General features: G+C 42.1%; 1 protein-coding gene and 1 long non-coding RNA gene across 7 annotated transcripts in view; one reads left to right on the top strand and one right to left on the bottom strand.

The window, feature by feature from the left end:
* Nucleotides 1-1304: 1304 nt before the first annotated feature.
* On the bottom strand, nt 1305-2899 carry LOC144692411 (uncharacterized). The gene is made up of 2 exons (XR_013579317.1): nt 2698-2899; nt 1305-1630 (listed from the first exon to the last, which is right to left on the bottom strand). It is a non-coding gene; the product is annotated as an uncharacterized LOC144692411 (long non-coding RNA).
* A 44-nt stretch (nt 2900-2943) lies between these two features.
* The window catches only part of efcab14 (EF-hand calcium binding domain 14), a 90129-nt gene continuing 75337 nt past the window's right edge, over nt 2944-17735 (top strand). For all 6 annotated transcript variants that reach the window (XM_078561230.1, XM_078561234.1, XM_078561231.1 and 3 more), the window contains exons 1-2: nt 2944-3309; nt 13472-13620. In XM_078561230.1, coding sequence (XP_078417356.1) covers nt 3122-3309; nt 13472-13620 — 337 coding nt within the window. In that variant the 5' untranslated portion in view covers nt 2944-3121. The remainder of the gene's footprint in view (nt 3310-13471; nt 13621-17735) is intronic.

A 17735-nucleotide genomic window follows, 5' to 3' on the forward strand; every position in this document is an offset into this window, starting at 1 on the left:
AGGATGTCAACTTGAATTGGAAGGAATTTACTGGTGGTATTCCACAAGGATCATTATGTATTGATGGCCTAGATTTTCTGGTCAGTGGTGAAAGAATTTTCTCAGAAGCCAGCAAATAGTCCGTTGGAAGCTGTAAGTGCAATGAACGGTGGCAGATGAGAAAAAGCACACAACTCATCGTAGTTCATCCATCCAAAGAGATCTATATTATTTTTTCATCCAAAATGGATCACCATTAAAACCCATCTGTCAGAGTTTTGCCCACTCACTTAATCTATCAATGTCTCTTTATAATTTTATGCTCCTATTCACGCTACTTACTATGCCACCAATCTTTGTGTCATTGGCTATACAATTTACTCCATAACAATGACCGCTGATGGCCTCACCATTGTTCTTATCGCAAAATTTGGAACAACGATTAACATGAGGATCACAGGTCTAAGTTTGATGATGACATGAAGATTGGCGGCATAGTAAGTAGCGTGAATAGGAGCATAAATTTATAAAGAGACATGGATAGATTAAGTGAGTGGGCAAAACTGTGATAGATGGATTTCAATGGTGATCCATTTTGGATGAAAAAATAATATAGATCTCTTTGGGTGGATGAACTAAAATGAGTTGTTTGCTTTTTCTCATCTGCCTCATTGTTCGTTGCACTTACAGCTTCCAACAGACTATCTGCTGGCTTCTGAGAGGCAGCTTGCCAACTGAGGTCTGATCTAGCATGGCACTCTACAATCCATGGTGTCTGTGAGCAGGATAAGCAACAACTCTTCAATCAATCAGATCGAAGAATTGTCACTGAGGCATAGAGAATCTAAACCAGGAAGTATGAATTTGAATGTTTATTTCAATGAAAAATAATGTACGCACAGTGAAATAAACAAAGGGAAATAATGATGTAATTGAGAGAGATAAAAGTAAAAAAAAACTATTGAAATCTTCAACAAAAATTAAAACCTGAAGGAATGAGACTCTACATTTAGAAACTTAGATTTTAAGCACCATAGTTAACTGGCAGTTATTAAGACTTATTGCACCTTTACAAATTCACTTGCACCTGAATGCACTGGTTCTAGCTTTTTGTGCTGAGTTTAATGGGTAACTAGGTAAGTACTGCAACTTCCTGCCCTTCATATATTTTAATGCTGAATTTCTTGGCAAGATACCAGCATAATAGAGCTTGAGGGGGAGCTGGGAAAACAGGACCCTAACTTCTGGACTTCTGTGTTTAACTCCGTGAGTGCAGATGCCAAAAAGTTGCTATCCAATTTACTCCATAACAATGACCGCTGAAATTTATCAATTTAAATGAGAATATTTTATTTCATGTCAAGAATATACTCCAGTCCCTGCGGTGCCCACCGGTCTTACCGAGTGCCTCAAGCATAACAGCAGACATCGTGTGCTCACTTTCCAGGGTACAGACATAGCTGCGGAAAAAGAGGCAGGCAGCCAGAGTGAACAATCCAATAGGCCATATTTAATCCAAACCAGTGGATGATCATCCTGGCCAGGCCGAGGAACAGATACAAGAGGAGTTCCTCCGATATCCCTGCCCTCTCTGCGCTGCATTAGTTGGCCCAAGATCAGGAGGAAGTGCAGCCAGAGATTTGGGAGCTACCTCTTGAAATAATGAATTAAGAGCTGCAACTTCTCATAACCAATGTAAGCCCAGATTTTGCAATTAGTGGAGAAGAAATAGCACTAACCATTGAGCTCAAGAAAAGCAGCCAGCAAATATTTAGTGGGCTCAAGAACATGGATTTCCTTTGTTCTGATTGCATTTTAAGTTTAGCAGCATCTATTTGGGATCTGTGGTGTCTAGCAACAGGGCAGGCCTCAGGCAGACTAATCAGTTTATCAGATTGAAGGATTCTCATGGACAGCAAAGTGAGAAGTAAAAAGCAGAGAATATAATTCTCATTTTGTACATAAGGTAAATTAAAGGTTGTGACACCAATGTGGGATTAAGGGAGCAGCTCAAATATCAGAAAATACTTTTACTTTTAAAATAAATTTGCAATTTTAAAATGTTCATCTAAGGGAATTAAGCTCCACATTTGTAAAATTAGTATTTCAGAATCAGGGATACCTTTTATCAGTAATTATAACTTAATGGGATGAAATACATTCATGCAGCATCACTTCTATCTTTGCACCTAGTTACTCTTGATTGAACAATATTTAACATTTTATTGCGGATGCTGGAAATCCAAAACAAAAACAGATTCACGAAGACTCGAAACGTCAACTCTTTTCTTCTCCGCCGATGCTGCCAGACCTGCTGAGTTTTTCCAGTTAATTCTGTTTTTGTTTAACATTTTATTGTTTTTTTACAATGAGAATAGATAGTTGAAGTTCACATCAAATCGGTGATTGTGTTGAGCCCATCGTGGGAGATTGCAGCAGCGAAACCTGTACAGGAACGACTGAAAGCAACTGTGCAAGTGGTGAATGCCAGGAGTTGGTGAAAGTAATAACGATGAGCTATGACGGCCCGCTGATTTTACAACCGCAAATTCCAGACTTATACACAAGATACACTAACTTCGTCCACATCCAGCCCACAAAAATACACACAACCTTACGCATCATCATATTGCCTGTCGGGGCATCTGTGCAGAAAGAAACTGGGTTTTTACAGCACTTTCAGATCTCCAGCATCTGCAGTATTTTGCTTTTATTTACCTTACCACACTTTCCCCCACAACAAACCAACCAACCACAGTACTGCGCAGCCTCATTACCTCTCCAGTCCCACAGGCACGTTACTGCGCAGCCGTACTGACTGTTCTGTCCCACGAGCACGGTACTGCGCAGCCGCACTGATCTGTCTTGCTCTGCTCGCGCGTTCTATCTTCGTCACCAGGTCACAGCAGTTGGACGTATCTCGGAGCGCTTTTTGTATTAACCAATGAGGAAGCGGCTTGTGACGAGGTGGAGTTTGGCTGCTGCTGGGGGGGCGGGAGTGGAAGATTCGGGACTTGATCTTCACCCGGTAGCTCTGGCCTCATCTTCCCGGTTTATATGTTGGGCCACGAACCGCTACAAGCTGGAGAGCAAACACGGGCAGCTTGATGTTCAGTATAAAGCGGCGACGCCGCAGAAGAAGATGAAGAAGCGGAAGGAACTGAACGCGCTTATCGGTCTCTCCGGCGACGGCAAGAAAAAGAAGTCGAAGAAAAGCTCCGGGCACCAGCTGCTGCTGCGGACCGAGGCTACGGCCACGGCCTCCGACTCTGAATCCACCTCCGAGTTCGACGAGTTCGCGCAACCAGTCTCCAGCTCCCTGTTTGCAAAGTAAGAGAGAGAGAGAGAGAGATGAGGACCCGGGGCCTCTAAATTAAAGGTCCCGTGCCTGGGGGCGAAACCAAAACTAGTTGACAAACTTCAGTTAGTGTCGGAGGAGGAAAGAGCGCCGTGTAATTTTATAGCGAGCAGCTGAGGTGAGGCTGCGTTAGGATGTCACAGTAACCTGCCTTTGGCAAGTTTTGTTTACAAACCCTTCTGTTTGAAGACCGTACTTTACCACCGCCCGCCCCTATAATTCGGATTCCAGAACTGGACGCAATACTCTAGCTGTGGCCTAACCAGCGTTTTATACAGTTCAGCATAACCTCCCTGCTCTTATATTCTATGCCTCGGCTAATAAAGGCAAGTATCCCATATGCCTTCTTAACCACCTTATCTACCTGTCTTGCTACCTTACGGGACCGGTGGACATGCATCTGATCCTTGTTCCTTCCCAGGGTCCTACCGTTCATCGTGTATTCCCGTGCCTTGTTTGTCCTGCCCAATTGCATCACCTCACACTTATCCGGATTAAATTCCATTTGTCACTGATCAGCCCGTCTATATCCTCCTCACTATTTACCACCCCACCAGTTTTCGTGTCATCCACGAACTTACTGATCAATCCTCCTACGTTCAAGTCTAAATCGTTTATATATACCACAAACAGCAAAGGACCCAACACCGATCCCTGTGGAACCCCACTGGACACAGGTATCCGGTCACAAAAACATCCCTCGACCATCACCCTCTCCTCACTCAGCCAATTCTGGATCCAATTTGCCAAATTGCCTTGGATCCCATGGGGTCTTACCTTCATTATCACTCTCACGTGTGGGACCTCATCAAAAGCTCTGCTGAAGTCCGAGCAGACTACGTCAAATGCACTGCCCTCATCTACACACCTGGTCACCTCTTGATAATTCAGTCAAATTGGTCAGACATGACCATGCCGACTGTCCTTGAATAACCTCTGCCTCTCCAAGTGTAGATTAATTCTATCTCTCAGAATTGCTTCCAATAGTTTCCCCACCACTGAGGTTAGATTGACTGGCCTGTAGTTCCTTTGTTTTTCCCTTCCTCCCATCTTGAATAATGGTACCACATTGGCTGTCCTGTGGCCAGAGAGGTAACGAAAATTATTGCCAGCGCCCCTGCTATCTCCTCCCTTGCCTCACTCAACAGCCTGGGGTACATTTCATCCAGGCCTGGAGACTTATCGACTTTTAAGCTTGCCAGACCACTGAGAACCTCCTCCTTTTCTATGCTAATTTCTTTACTTATATCACAGTCCTTCTGCCTGATTTCCATACCCATGTGGTCCATCTCACTTGTGAACACCAACACAAAGCATTCATTTAGAACCCTACCTACGCCTTCCGGCTCCACACACAAATTACCACTATGGTCCTTAATGGGTCCTACTCTTTCCCTGGTTATCCTCTTACTCGTAATGTACTTGTAAAATAACTTTGGATTTTTCTTTATTTTACCTACCAATGTTTTTTCATGCCTCCTTTTTGCTTTCCTAATTTCCTTTTTAAGTTTCCCCCCTACGCATTCTATACTGCTCCAGGGCTTCTGCTGTTTTGAGCCCTCGGTATCTGCCATAAGCCTCCCTTTTTCTCTTTATGCAATCCTGTATATCCCTCAACATCCAGGGTTCCCTGGATTTGCTGGTCGCACCCTTTGTCTTTACTGGAATATGTTGGCTCTGTACTCTCCCCATTTCCTTCTTGAATGAGTCCCACTGCTCTGACACAGATTCAGCTAAAAGTAGCTGCCCCCAGTCCACTCTGGCCAAATCCTATCTGATCTTGTTAAAATCGGCCTTCTCCCAATTTGGAAATCTGATTTCTGGCCCATCCTTGTCCTTTTCCATAACAACCTTGAATCTAACAATGATCACTATCTGCAAAATGCTCCCCCACTGATAACCTCTACCACTTGCTCAGCTTCATTCCCTAAAATTAAGTCCAGGACCGCTGCCTCTCTTGCAGAGCCTTCTATGTACTGGCTTAAAAAGCTCTCCTGGGTGCATTTTAAGAATTCCGCTCCCTCTAAACCTATCACACTATGACTAACCCAGTTAATGTTGGGGAAGTTGAAATCCCCCACTATTACTTCCCTTTTTTTTTACACTTCTCTGCAATTTGCCTACACATCTGGTGTTCTATTTCTCTCTGACTGTTTGGGGGCCTATAGCACACTCCCAGCAATGTGATTGCTCCTTTTTCGTTTTTCAGTTCTGTCCATATGGCTTCATTTGAGGAGCCTTCTAAGATGTCTTCCCTCCTTACTGCTGTAATTGATTCCCTGATCAATATTGTGATACCCCCTCCTCTTTTACCTCCTTCCCTGTCTTGCCTGAAGACCCTATATCATGGAATATTGAGTTGCCAATCCAGCCCCCCTCTCAACCATGTCTCTGTAACAGCAATGACATCATACTTCCATGTGTTAATTTGTGCCCTCAACTCATCTGCCTTATTTGTCAGACTCCTTGCATTAAAATAAATACTATCCAACTTTGCCAAACTCCCTTGTGCCTTAACTGGCCTATAATTTCTATGCCTCCCAGACCCACTTGCTCTCTCTTCTAATTTTGGCTGTGCATCTCCCCTTGCTGAGCCTCCTCTCAGGATCCCATCCCCCTGTCAAGTTAGTTTAAACCCTCCCCAACAGCACTAGCAAACATCCCCTCAAGGATGTTGGTCCCATTCTGGTTCAGGTGCAACCCGTCTGTCTTGTACAAGTCCCACCGCCTTCAGAAACGGTCCTAATGTCCCAGGAATCTAAATTCCTCCCTCCTGCACCATCTGTCCAGCCACGCATTCATCTGGACTAACCTATTTCTTTACTCACTAGCGCATTGCATTGGAAGTAATTCAGAGATTACTACCTTTGAAGCTCTTTTTTAATCTGTTTCCTAGCTCCCTAAATTCTGCTTGTAGGACCTCATCCCTCTTTCTACCTGTGTCGTTGGTACCAATGTGTACCATGACCTCTGTTTGTTTGCACTCCCCCTTTAGAATGCCCTGCAGCCATTCAGTAACATCCTTGACGCTGGCACCAGGGAGGCAACATACCATCCTTGAGTCACATCTACAGCTGCAGAAATGCCTGTCTGTTCCCCTTACTATCGAGTCTCCTACTACTACTTCTCTTCCCCTCTTTCCCCCCCCCACCCTGTGCAGCTGAGCCACTCAGTGCCATGAGTGTGGCTGCACTCACCAGAGGAACCATCACGCTCACCATTTTCCAACAGAGAAAAACGGTTTTCGAGCGAGATGCACCGTGGGGATTTTCTGACTACCTGCCTGACACCTTTCTTCTAACTGATGGTCACCCACTCCCTCTCTGTTTGCACTTCTGTAAGCTGTGGGGTGACCACGTCTAAAAACATGCTATCCACGAAACACTCAGCCTCGCGGATGCACCTCAGTGCCTCCAGCTGCCACTCAAGCTCCGAAACTCGAGCTCAGGTAGATGCAGCTGGTGGCACTTCCCACTTCGTGCACACATGGTTGGTCAGAGCGCAAGGAGCGTCCGGGACTGCCGACATGTTGCAGGCGGTACTTAACACGGGACTGAGCTACCCTGCTATTCCTTGAGTTGAAAGAAAAACCTTACTTTAAGTTAAATACAGTTTAAAAAAAAGTTAAATTATTTAAGTACTTTAAATAAAAACTAGAACCCTTACCTTTCCTTAGCTTAATCTATTTTAAACTGGAGAGAAACACTTACCCATTACTCACCAATCAGCTCTCACCTTGGTGCTGACGTCACTTTTTGAAGCCTCCCCATGCTGGTTCTGATCTCTGCCGCTCTCTCGCACTGTCTTGTGATGTCACTCAACAAGAACTGACTGCAGGACACTCTTCCCAGACTGCTTCACTGTGATGCTGACTGCAGGACACTCTTCCCAGAGTATGGGAGCATAGTTTTTTTTATTTGTTTATGGGATGTGGTTGTCGCTGGCTAGACCAGCATTTATTGTCCATCCCTAATTGCCCTTGTTCAGAGGGCATTTAAGAGTCAACCACATTGCTGTGGGTCTGGAGTCACATGTAGGCCAGACCAGGTAAGGACGGCATATTTAGTGAACCAGATAGGTTTTTATGACAATTGGCAATGGTTTCTTGGTCATCATCAGACTTTTAATCCCAGATTTTTTTATTGAATTCAAATTCCACCATGGCAGATGGTGGGATTCGAGACCCAGAGCATTACCCTGGGTCTCTGGATTACTAGTCCAGTGACAATACCACTATGCCACCACCTCCCCTTATTATTCTACAGGGCTAGGAATCGAGAGGATTTGTCTGATGATCTGAATGATCTTCCCCAACTATATAACACTGTCAGCCATGGTTCACTTTAAAACATTTGCCTCTAAGTCGGCAGGTTGTGGGCTCAGTCACACTTCAGAACTTGAACACACAAATCTCGACTGACACCCCAGTACCTCAGTATTAAGGGAGTACTCCACTGTTAGAGAAGTTAAAGTGAGACCCCATCTACTCTCTAGCATCAATGTAAAAGATCACATGGCAGTATTTTGAAGAAGAACAGGAGAGTTATCCCTGATATTCTGGTCAATATTTATCAAAATCACAAAAACATTCCTCTTTGGAAGCCTGCAGTGTGCAGATGTGTTGGTGAGAAAACTAATTTGAGGGAAAATCTGTAGATGCATCTGTCCATGATAGTATCGGTAGGAATGGCCATTGCAGTCCTTGTGGAAACAATGTCCCCTCTTCACACTGAAGACACGCCCCCTGCATTTTGTTGTGTGGCACTATCAGTGTGCTAAGTGGGATAGATTCAGAACAGATCTACCAGCTCAAAACTGGACATCCATGAGGGCTATCAGTAGCTACAGCAGAATTGCATTACTGCATTACTGCACAATCTGTAACCATGTGGCCTGACATATTCCTCATTCTACCATTACCATCAAGCCAGGAGACCCAATCCTGATTCAATGAGAAGTGCATGCCTGGAACAGCACCAGTTATACCTAAAATGAGGTAGTAACCTGGTGAAGTTCAAAACAAGATAACATGTATGCTAAACAGTGGAAGCACCATCATCTTAGAGCTAAGTGATCCCACAACCAACAGATTAAAATTCTGCAGTCTTGCCACATCTGGTCATGAACATTAGTGGACAATTAAACAACTAACTGGAGGAGGTGGCTCCAGGAACATTTTCATCCTCAATGATGGCAGAGCCCAGCAAGTGAGTGCAAAAAAAAAAAGGCTGAAGCGTTTGCAAATGTCTTCAACCAGAAATGTGTTGTGGATGATTCACCCCCACCTCCTCCTGGGGTCCCCAACATTGTAGACGCCTGCCTTGTGCCAGTTAGGTTCAGTCCACGTGATATCAAGGAACGGCTGAACCCACTGGATGTAGCAAAGGCTTTGGGCCCTGGCAACCTCCTGGCTTTAGTTCTGAAGTGTTGTATTCCAGAACCAGCCACTCCTGTTGTTAAGCTGTTCTTGTGCAGCTACAGCACTGGCATCTATCTGATGTAGTTGAAAATTGCCCAGGTATGTCCTGTCCACATAAAGCAGGACAAATCCAAGCTGGCCAGTTACCGTCCCATCAGTCTCCTTTCGATCGTCACTGAAGTAATGGAATGTGTCATTGACAGCGATATCATGCATCACTTATACAGCAACAACCTGCTCGGTGATGCTCAGTTTGGGTTCTGCCAGCACCACGTAGCTTCAGCCTTGGTCCAAACATAGACAAGAGAACTGAATTCCAGAGGTAAGGTGTGAGTGATTGTCCTTCACATCAAGGCAGCATTTGAGTGTGACATTAAGGGCTCCTCGTAAGATTGAAATGGGGTGTGTGGGGTAGGCGTTACATCTCTCTCAAGGGAGATGTGGTGTTTGGAGGCCAATTGTCTCAACCCCAGGACCAGCTTACTAGGCCCAACCATTTTCAGCTACTTCATCAGTGACCTTCCCTTCATTATAAGGCCAGAAGTGAGGTGGTTCGCAGACGATTGTACAATGTTCATTCGCAGCTCCTTGGATAATTTAGCTAAATGCACCATCCTATACCTGAGTGGGGAGCGAAGCAGTTGCTTCATGTTTGTGAGCAATATGTGAATGGCTTCCATGGCAGTGTGCAGCAAGACCTGGGCAACATTCAGGCTTGGACTGATAAGTGACAAGTAACATTTATTTGACACAGGTGCCAGTCAATGACAATCTCCAGCAATAGGAAGTATAATGAGTTCCCCATTGGTATTACCATCACTGAATCCTTCACCAAAAATAACCTGGGAGTGGGTGTCACCATTGGCCAGAATCTTGACTGGACTGGCCACATAAACAATGTGGCTATGAGAGCGGGTCAGAGGCCGGTATCCTGGAGAGCGTAACTCACCTTCTGACTCCCCGGAGCTTGTCCGTGTTCTACAAGGCACAGGTCAGGAGTGTAATAGAATACTCTCCACTTGCCTGAATGAGTGCAGCTGCAACCTTCAAGAAGCTTGACACCATTCAGGACAAAGCAGCCAATTTGATTGGCACACCATCCACCAGTTAAACATAGCTATTTGAGAAAATGAATGTATTGATAAAGAAAATGTCATGGATGTTGTATGTATTGTTTCAAAAAGCTGTTTGAGCAGGTAGTACATAGAAAGCTTGCTGCCAGAATTGTGACTTGTAACAGTAAGGGGAGTGTAGCAGTGTGAATGGGAAGTTGGTTAAAGGACAGAACACTTGGTTTTTCAGACTGGAGGTATGCAAACAATTATAGCTTTTAACAGTCAGTGTTTGGATTGCTGCTGCAATTTTAAATTTTGGTATGAGGGTTCAAAATCAAAATTCACAGGTGACACAATGCTAATTGAACAGGAGCATGAACATTTTCAGAAGCACATAAACCACTTATTAGGTAGGGCAGATGTTCAAAATTTGCTGCTGAGAAGTGTGGGTGAACCAAAACCATTGTCTTCATCCTCAACACAATTCAGTACCCCTACCCTCTCAGTCACTCTGTCAGGTGCAATTTTCAACTTAGCCTCCTATTCAGTCTCAAGCTGAGCTTTCAGCCCCATATGTCTCTAAATGGAAGTATTTGCAAAAGATTTTGGAAATGGAGAGGAATTGGGAGTTTGGGTGGATAGCTCTTTTAGAGCAGACATGATCGACTGAAAGGCCTCCTCTGACCTGTAAGATTCTGTGGTACTATTCTGTGATTTGTGTCGTCATGCAGTATGTGTCAAGTCACAGATTCAACAGCCCTGGTTATGCAAGTTCACTTCTGTGTATGCATCGTATCAGCTTAAATGGAAGTCTTATAGCTTGGTATCTCTGAAGTAGCATTTTAAAATATTTGGTATACAGTTTTAAGGTTGTGAGTTTACTTTTTGAACCCTTGTTTTCTATGGATGATGATTGCCAGCATGCATCCTATACTTGAGTGAGCAGAGATGCAGTCTTGAGTTAGTTTTCATGATTGTGAGCAATGTGTGAAAGACTTCTACTAAACTCTGCTTTTTTTTTGCCCCCTCCCCCACCACCTAGACACAGATTTTTTTTATCAAATGCAGTTAAAGTTTTGTTAATGTATAAGTAGCTTAAGTGGTCTCTTTTAGTAATCAGCTTTTAGCAAAGTCATTTTTTGTCAAATTTTATATTTGTTTTTCCTGCTGAAACTTGGCATAATTTTGCTTCAACTTTAGATAGCACGTCTACCCATTAAATATAAATTAATTACCTCAAGTTGACTAAAAGTAAAACCTGCTTGCATTATTCTAAATGTGAAATCTGAATTAGCAAGTACGAAAAACAAACACCTGAGTATGAAACTGATAGTTTGCTTGCGATTTCATAAAATTTACCGAGTGAGCCTAAAATTTAAAGGAGCAGCAATAACATACGTGATTGATACTGAATTAACTCTATATGCTCGCACATTCTGGAATATCTTAATAAAGCCCTCCTATTGCTGCCTACAGTGTTTACTAGCTCAACTCCACAAAGATGAGTGACAGCACAGATGATTGGACAGAATATAAAGAATGGCAGAGAATGACTAAAAAGCTAATCAGGAGAAAGAAATTAGAGTATGAGAGGAAGCTAGCTAGAAATGTAAAAACGGTAGCAAGAGTTTCTACAGGTACTTAAAAAGGAAAAGAGCAAGTGAAGTGAGTTTTGGTCCTCTAGAGAGTGACAGTGGGGAGTTAATAGTAGATAAGGAAATGGTGGAAGAAATGAACAAATATTTTGCTTCTGTGTTCACTATAGAGAATACAAAAAACATTACAGTAATAGCTGCAAATCAGGAGGTGAGCGAGAGAAAGGAACTTGGTGAAATTGAAATAACTAGGGAAATGGTACTGAGCAAATTGATGGAGCTGCAGGCTGGCAAGTTTCCAGGTCCCGTTGGACTACACCCTAGGGTCTTATAAGAGGGGGCTAATGAGGTAGTTGATGCACTGGTGTTGATTTTCCAAAATTCGCTAGATTCTGAAAAGGCTCCATCAAATTGGAAAGTAGTAGAACCCCCCTATTCAAGAAGGGAAGGAGGCAGAAAACAGGAAACGAGGCCAGTTAACTTGACGTCTGTTGTAGGGAAGTTATTAGAATCGATCATTAAGCAGGTTATAGCTGGACACTTAGAAGAGTTCAAGGCAATTGGGAAGAGTTAGCATGGTTTTGTGAAAGAAAAATTATGTTTAACCAATTGGAGTTTTTTGAAGGAGCAACATGCGCAGTGGATAAAGGGGAGCCTGTAGATGTACTCTACTTGGATTTCCAGAAGGCATTTGATAAGGTGCCACATAAAAGATTATTATGCAAAATAAAAGCACATGGTGTAGGAGGTAACATATTATCATGGATAGAAGAATGGCTGGCAGAAAGTAGCGAGTATGCATACATAGGTCTTTTTCTGATTGGCAGGATGTGATGAATGGAGTCCCACAGGGGTCTGTACTGGGATCTCACCTTTTTATGATTTACATCAATGACTTAGATGAGGGAAGTGAAGACCTGATAGCTAAATTTGCAGATGACACAAAGATAGGTCGGAAAGTATGTTGTGAAGAGGACATGAAGTTGCAGCTGGATATAGATAGGTTGAGTGAGTGGGCAAAGATCTGGCAAATGGAGTTTAATGTTGGAAAATGTGAAGTTGTTCACTTTGGCAGGAAGAACAAAAAAGCAGAGTATTAAATGGAGAACGGTTGCATAATTCTGAGGTGCAGAGGGATCAAGGTGTTCTAGTACGAGTCACAAAATGTTAGTATGCAGGTACACCAAGTAATTAAGAATGCTAATGGAATGCTGTCCTTAATTATGAGAGGGATTGAACATAAAAGTAAGGATGTTATGCTTCATTTATACAGAGCATTGGTGAGACCTCACCTCGAATACTGTGTGCAGTTTTGGTCTCCTTATTTAAGGAAGGATGTAAATGCATTGGAGGCGCTTGAAAGGAGGTTTACCAGATTGATATCTGGAATGAGTGGGCTGTCTTATGAGGGAAGGTTGGACAAACTGAGCTTGTTTCCACTGGAGCTTAAAAGAGTGAGGGGTGATTTGATTGAAGTATACAAGATCCTGAACAGCCTTGACGAGGTGGATGTCAAAAGGATGTTTCCTCTTGTGAGTGAGTCCGGAACTAGGGGGCACTGTTTTAAAAGTAGGGGTCGCCCTTTTAGGAAAGAGACGAGGAGAAATTTTTTGAGGGTTGTGCGACATTGAACCCTCTGCCTCAAAAGGTGGTGGAGGCGGGTTCATTGAATATTTTTAAGGCAGAGGTAGATAGATTCTTGTTAAGCAAGGGAATCAAAGGTTATCGGGGTTAGATGGGAATATGGAAATCAACTCGAAGATCAGCTACAATCTTATTGAATGGCAGAGCAGGATCGAGGGGCCGAATGGTCTACACCTGTTCCTATTTCTTTTGTTATGTACTTATTCACAGGTTAGTATAAATGGACAGAACAAAAAAGTGTTAATCATAATTACATGCTTTTTATGCTTTGAAATGGTGTGGTGCATTTCCTCTTTTTAACTTTAGCACATTGCTCAAATTTATTAAAAGATTGTACAAGCTAATTGGGGTGAAAATGTCAGTGTTTACAGTGCTAAATGATCCATACTCATTTTCAGTTTTTTTTGTTTTTCTATTGCAGGGGAGGCTACATAAGATGCTGCAAGATTTGTTACCCACTGTGTGCATTTGTTATGCTAGCTGCTTGTGTAGTGGCTTGTGTTGGTTTGGTTTGGATGCAGGTTGCCCTCAAAGAAGATCTGGATGCACTGAAAGAAAAGTTCAGAACATGTAAGTGTGGTCTATTATAAATTATGAGGGTGAACTTGATATTCTGCACACCTTCAAAGTTTTTTGGTGGCTTTGCATTTGGTGCAAGGAGAAAACGTGATTGGACTGTGCAGAATAGGAACTTCAAGTCCTGGCCATGATAAAACTTCAAGGGAATTGGACTCCTATTGCACAAGTGAAATTTTCAAGGAAATCAAAACCTTTTAAAACATTCTGAATAAGATATCACTCAGTTATATATCCAAGTAGTATATTAATTTATAGATACATTACTATTTGTTCATGGAAAATGGATATGTCACAATGTGACTGTGTGGGAACCTTAATGGAGATTGGGGTTAAGATGAAAATTTGATGTTGAATGAAAAATACAGCACTCTCAGCACTAAGTGACTGAAAATTTATCCACCCTCTACAAATACCTAATTATTTCCTTGCTGATTGCTTGTATGCGTATATCCTAATGCGCATTAGCTCACAGCAAGTGTTGTCGAAGATGATAATGGAGTATCAGATAGAGGAACTTGCATCCCATTAGTTGTGGTTGAATCCAAGCACAAACCCTACAGTTAAGAATTTAGTGTGCAACTCACTTTGCCAGTCCATTCCAAAGTTGAAGGGACTAAGGAGTGACTTGGAGCTACCTGACTATGGAAAAAGACACTCTGTTTGGTATAACTGCATATTTGGCCATGAGCTCTTTTCAGAGTTTTGCAGCAATGGTTTAACTCCTAGAATGGCCTAAAGCCGAGGCTTACATTGAAATTAAGGCTCTGGATAGCAGATCCAAATGCTGGGTTTCTTGGAAAAAATGTTTCAATATGTTTACTTGAATGTAACTTATCAAAATATCTGTTTTTAGGTTGAACTGGATTATTGTTGGCTATAATGGTATATATGAAAATATCCATTGGTCACATCTTGCAGGTGTTAGGACCTGTAAACCTGGGGGCAAGGCTCAGATTTTGTTCCACAGGCAGGTTTAAAAATTTACCATGTGATGTTTACATTGGTGGACCCTATATTGCATATAAGCCATAAGTTTTGAATTTAATTGTATGGGGCTATTTACCTGAGAGACTGGATAGGCTAGGGCTGTTTTCTTTAGAGCAGAGAAGGCTGAGGGGGGACCTGATAGAGGTATACAAAATTGAGGGACATAGGTAGGGTAGATAGGAAGAAACTTTTCCCCTTAGCGGAGGTGTCAATAACCAGGGGGCATAGATTTAAGGTAAGGGGCAGGAGGCTTAGAGGAGATTTGAGGAAACATTTTTTCACCCAGAGGGTAGTTGGAATCTGGAACGCACTGCCTGACGGGGTGGTAGAGGCAGGAACCCTTAACAACATTTAAGAAGTATTTAGATGAGCACTTGAAATACCATAGCATACAAAGCTACGGGCCAAGTGCTGGAAAATGGGATTAGAATAGACAGGTGCTTGATGGCTGGCATGGACATGATGGACTGAAGGCCTGTTTCTGCGCTGTATGACTCTGACTATTTATATTGGATGTCTCAACTCAATACTATTAGAAATAATATTTGAGCAGTCACTTCACCTATTCATAGCAGTTACTGCTATTTAGAGTATTTTGGGATGTATGTAAACTGATGAAGCACAATAACAATGCAGGTTTTTTTTTCTATTTCTGAATCCTTTGGACCTGGGGATTGTATTATATTAAGGTCCCTTAAGTTCATGGTATAAAAGAATGTGAGAGCTCTAATTCTGCTAATTAGAGGCTTAATGCATCAGTCCTTCGGTGGGGATATTGGATAATGAGAAGATAATCACAACATTTGTCAATTCTAAAGAGAAGTTCTCGTCAGCACGGATTCACCGAATAGTTTATTTTGCAATTCATGAAGTTATGAAACATTGAAATTCTTGGAGGGGGTGGTGAAGATTATGGGGTTAGTCTGTCAAATGGTGAATTTTTCTGACACAGTTTGATAATCTGCAGTAGATTTGTCCTTTATTGGATCAAGGAAGAAGTTGTAAAGTAGGCAGTGAATTGGCTAGATAATAGAAACAGAAGGTATTGATTACAATTAGGCAGCTGGGACCTGAAAAAAGCCTGCCTCAGGTATCAGTTCGAGATCCCTTTTCTGATCATAGCACTGTTGAAGATATTGTTAGTAGATAATCATAACTTGCGATTAATGCCACATTGCATTGGAAAGTTAAATATTTTGAGAAGGGCATTGTTCAAAGGCATACATGAATGTATGATATTCACTATTGAGGAACTGAAATATTTTAATAATGAGTGCGGGAAAAGGTTTGGATATGATAGTTGGGAAGACATTTAAAGATTTCAGTAATTTGCTGAATGGTATTTTTTCCACCCCCTAATTTAGGTCACAGTGCACGGTAAAGGGCAGGCAAAAAGCTGCAAGGGCCTTTTCAAATATGCAATTTGAGCAGTACTAATTATTTTGCTCTTTTGAATTTTCTACTCCCTGTAGAAATGAACAACCTACCAAACAGTCTGGCGATGTGTTTGTGTTATTGCTTGGCTTACAGAATCATATACATCTGTGTGCTCTTTATTCAACATACCTTCATCTTCATAAGAGTTAAAACACTAGTATAGCTGCTTCATTTGATCAACCTGAAAAACTTTGCTTTTCACCTCACTGCTAAGCAACTTGCTCTACTTGAACTCAAATGTGCTCAGTGGGTAGCACGCTCCTGAGTCAGGAAGTTGTAGGTTCAAATACTGCTCCAATGATGTGAGCACAAAATCTAGGCTGACCTTCCAATGCACTACTGGGTGAGTTCTGCAACAAAAACAAAAATTGCTGGAAAAACTCAACAGGTCTAACAGCATCTGTGGAGAGAAAGACAGAGTCAATGTTTCGAGTCCATATGACTCTTCAGAACAGAAGAAGTCATATGGACTCAAAATGTTGACTCTGCCTTTCCTCTCCACAGATGCTGTCAGACCTGCTGAGTTTTTCGAGCAATTTTTGTTTTTGTTTCAGATTTCCAGCATCCGCAGTATTTTGCTTTTATCTGGGTGAGTTCTGCACTATTGGAAGTACAATCTTTCACAATAAACTTTAAACCGAGACCCCACCTGAATTCGGATAAACATTGGGCCACGTGACCTTTTATTTCAATAAAAAGCAGGGCAGTCCTGTCTGGTGCCCTGATCAATATTTATCCCTTACCCAAAACTGAAAAAGAGATTATCAGATCATTATCACATTGCTGTTTGTGAGAGCTTGCTGTGTGCAAATTGGCGACTGTTTTTCCCATATTACAACCGTATCTGCGCTTCCAAAGTATATAATTAGATATAAAGCACTTTGGGACTTTGAAGTTGTGAAAGAAATATATGCATATGAATAAAAGTCTTTTAAGTCTTGTGGCATTGTTCAGATTAAGGTGGAAGGTATATTGTTTTGTTGTGATCAGGTGCTGAAACAATAATCAAGCAGGCAGCAGGAAATAAATGCAGTGGAAATGGATTGGCAATAGATGCATACATGTGAGCAGTAATAAGTTGGAATGAATGACAATAGAAAGACAAATTTTGGGGGTTGGTGGGGAGCTTGCAGCAGTGTATTATTTCATATATGCAAAGATGAGCAATGAGTGTAGAACTGAGGTTTTTGGTTCCTGGGGGTTGCAATTCTGACTTTTGTGTGAAGGACAATGTTAGGATAATGCACATGTGCTAAACGCAGCATTTTTAAAAGTGAAGCTGAAACACCTTTTCATGTTTTGTGTTTTTTCCCATGGCCTGTTTGAAATATTCCAGCAGACTTACTTTATAAAGCATGAATGACTTATTGCTGCAGTACTTTTGATATGCTATTTATAGAAAAGAATGCATAAAGTGTAGTAGAGCACAGTACTTCACAAGCGAAGATACTGCATTATTCAGCAGCCTGCTGGTTTCCTTCACAAGTGGAGGTAAAATGTTTCACTATACTGTTTATACGAGATATATGTTCACTGACATCTTAGTCCCATTTTTGTTCTTGTAGTAGTATTAAGTATGGCAGTCATTGTGGTGGTTATAGCTTTATGTTTGCCAAAAGTACTGCTGTTCTTTGAAAATGTTTTCTAACTGTTGATGGCTTACGGGGAAACTGGTTCTGGCC

This window comes from Cetorhinus maximus, chromosome 17 (genome assembly GCF_964194155.1).
Source record: "Cetorhinus maximus chromosome 17, sCetMax3.hap1.1, whole genome shotgun sequence".
NCBI classification, from domain to species: Eukaryota; Metazoa; Chordata; class Chondrichthyes; order Lamniformes; family Cetorhinidae; genus Cetorhinus; species Cetorhinus maximus.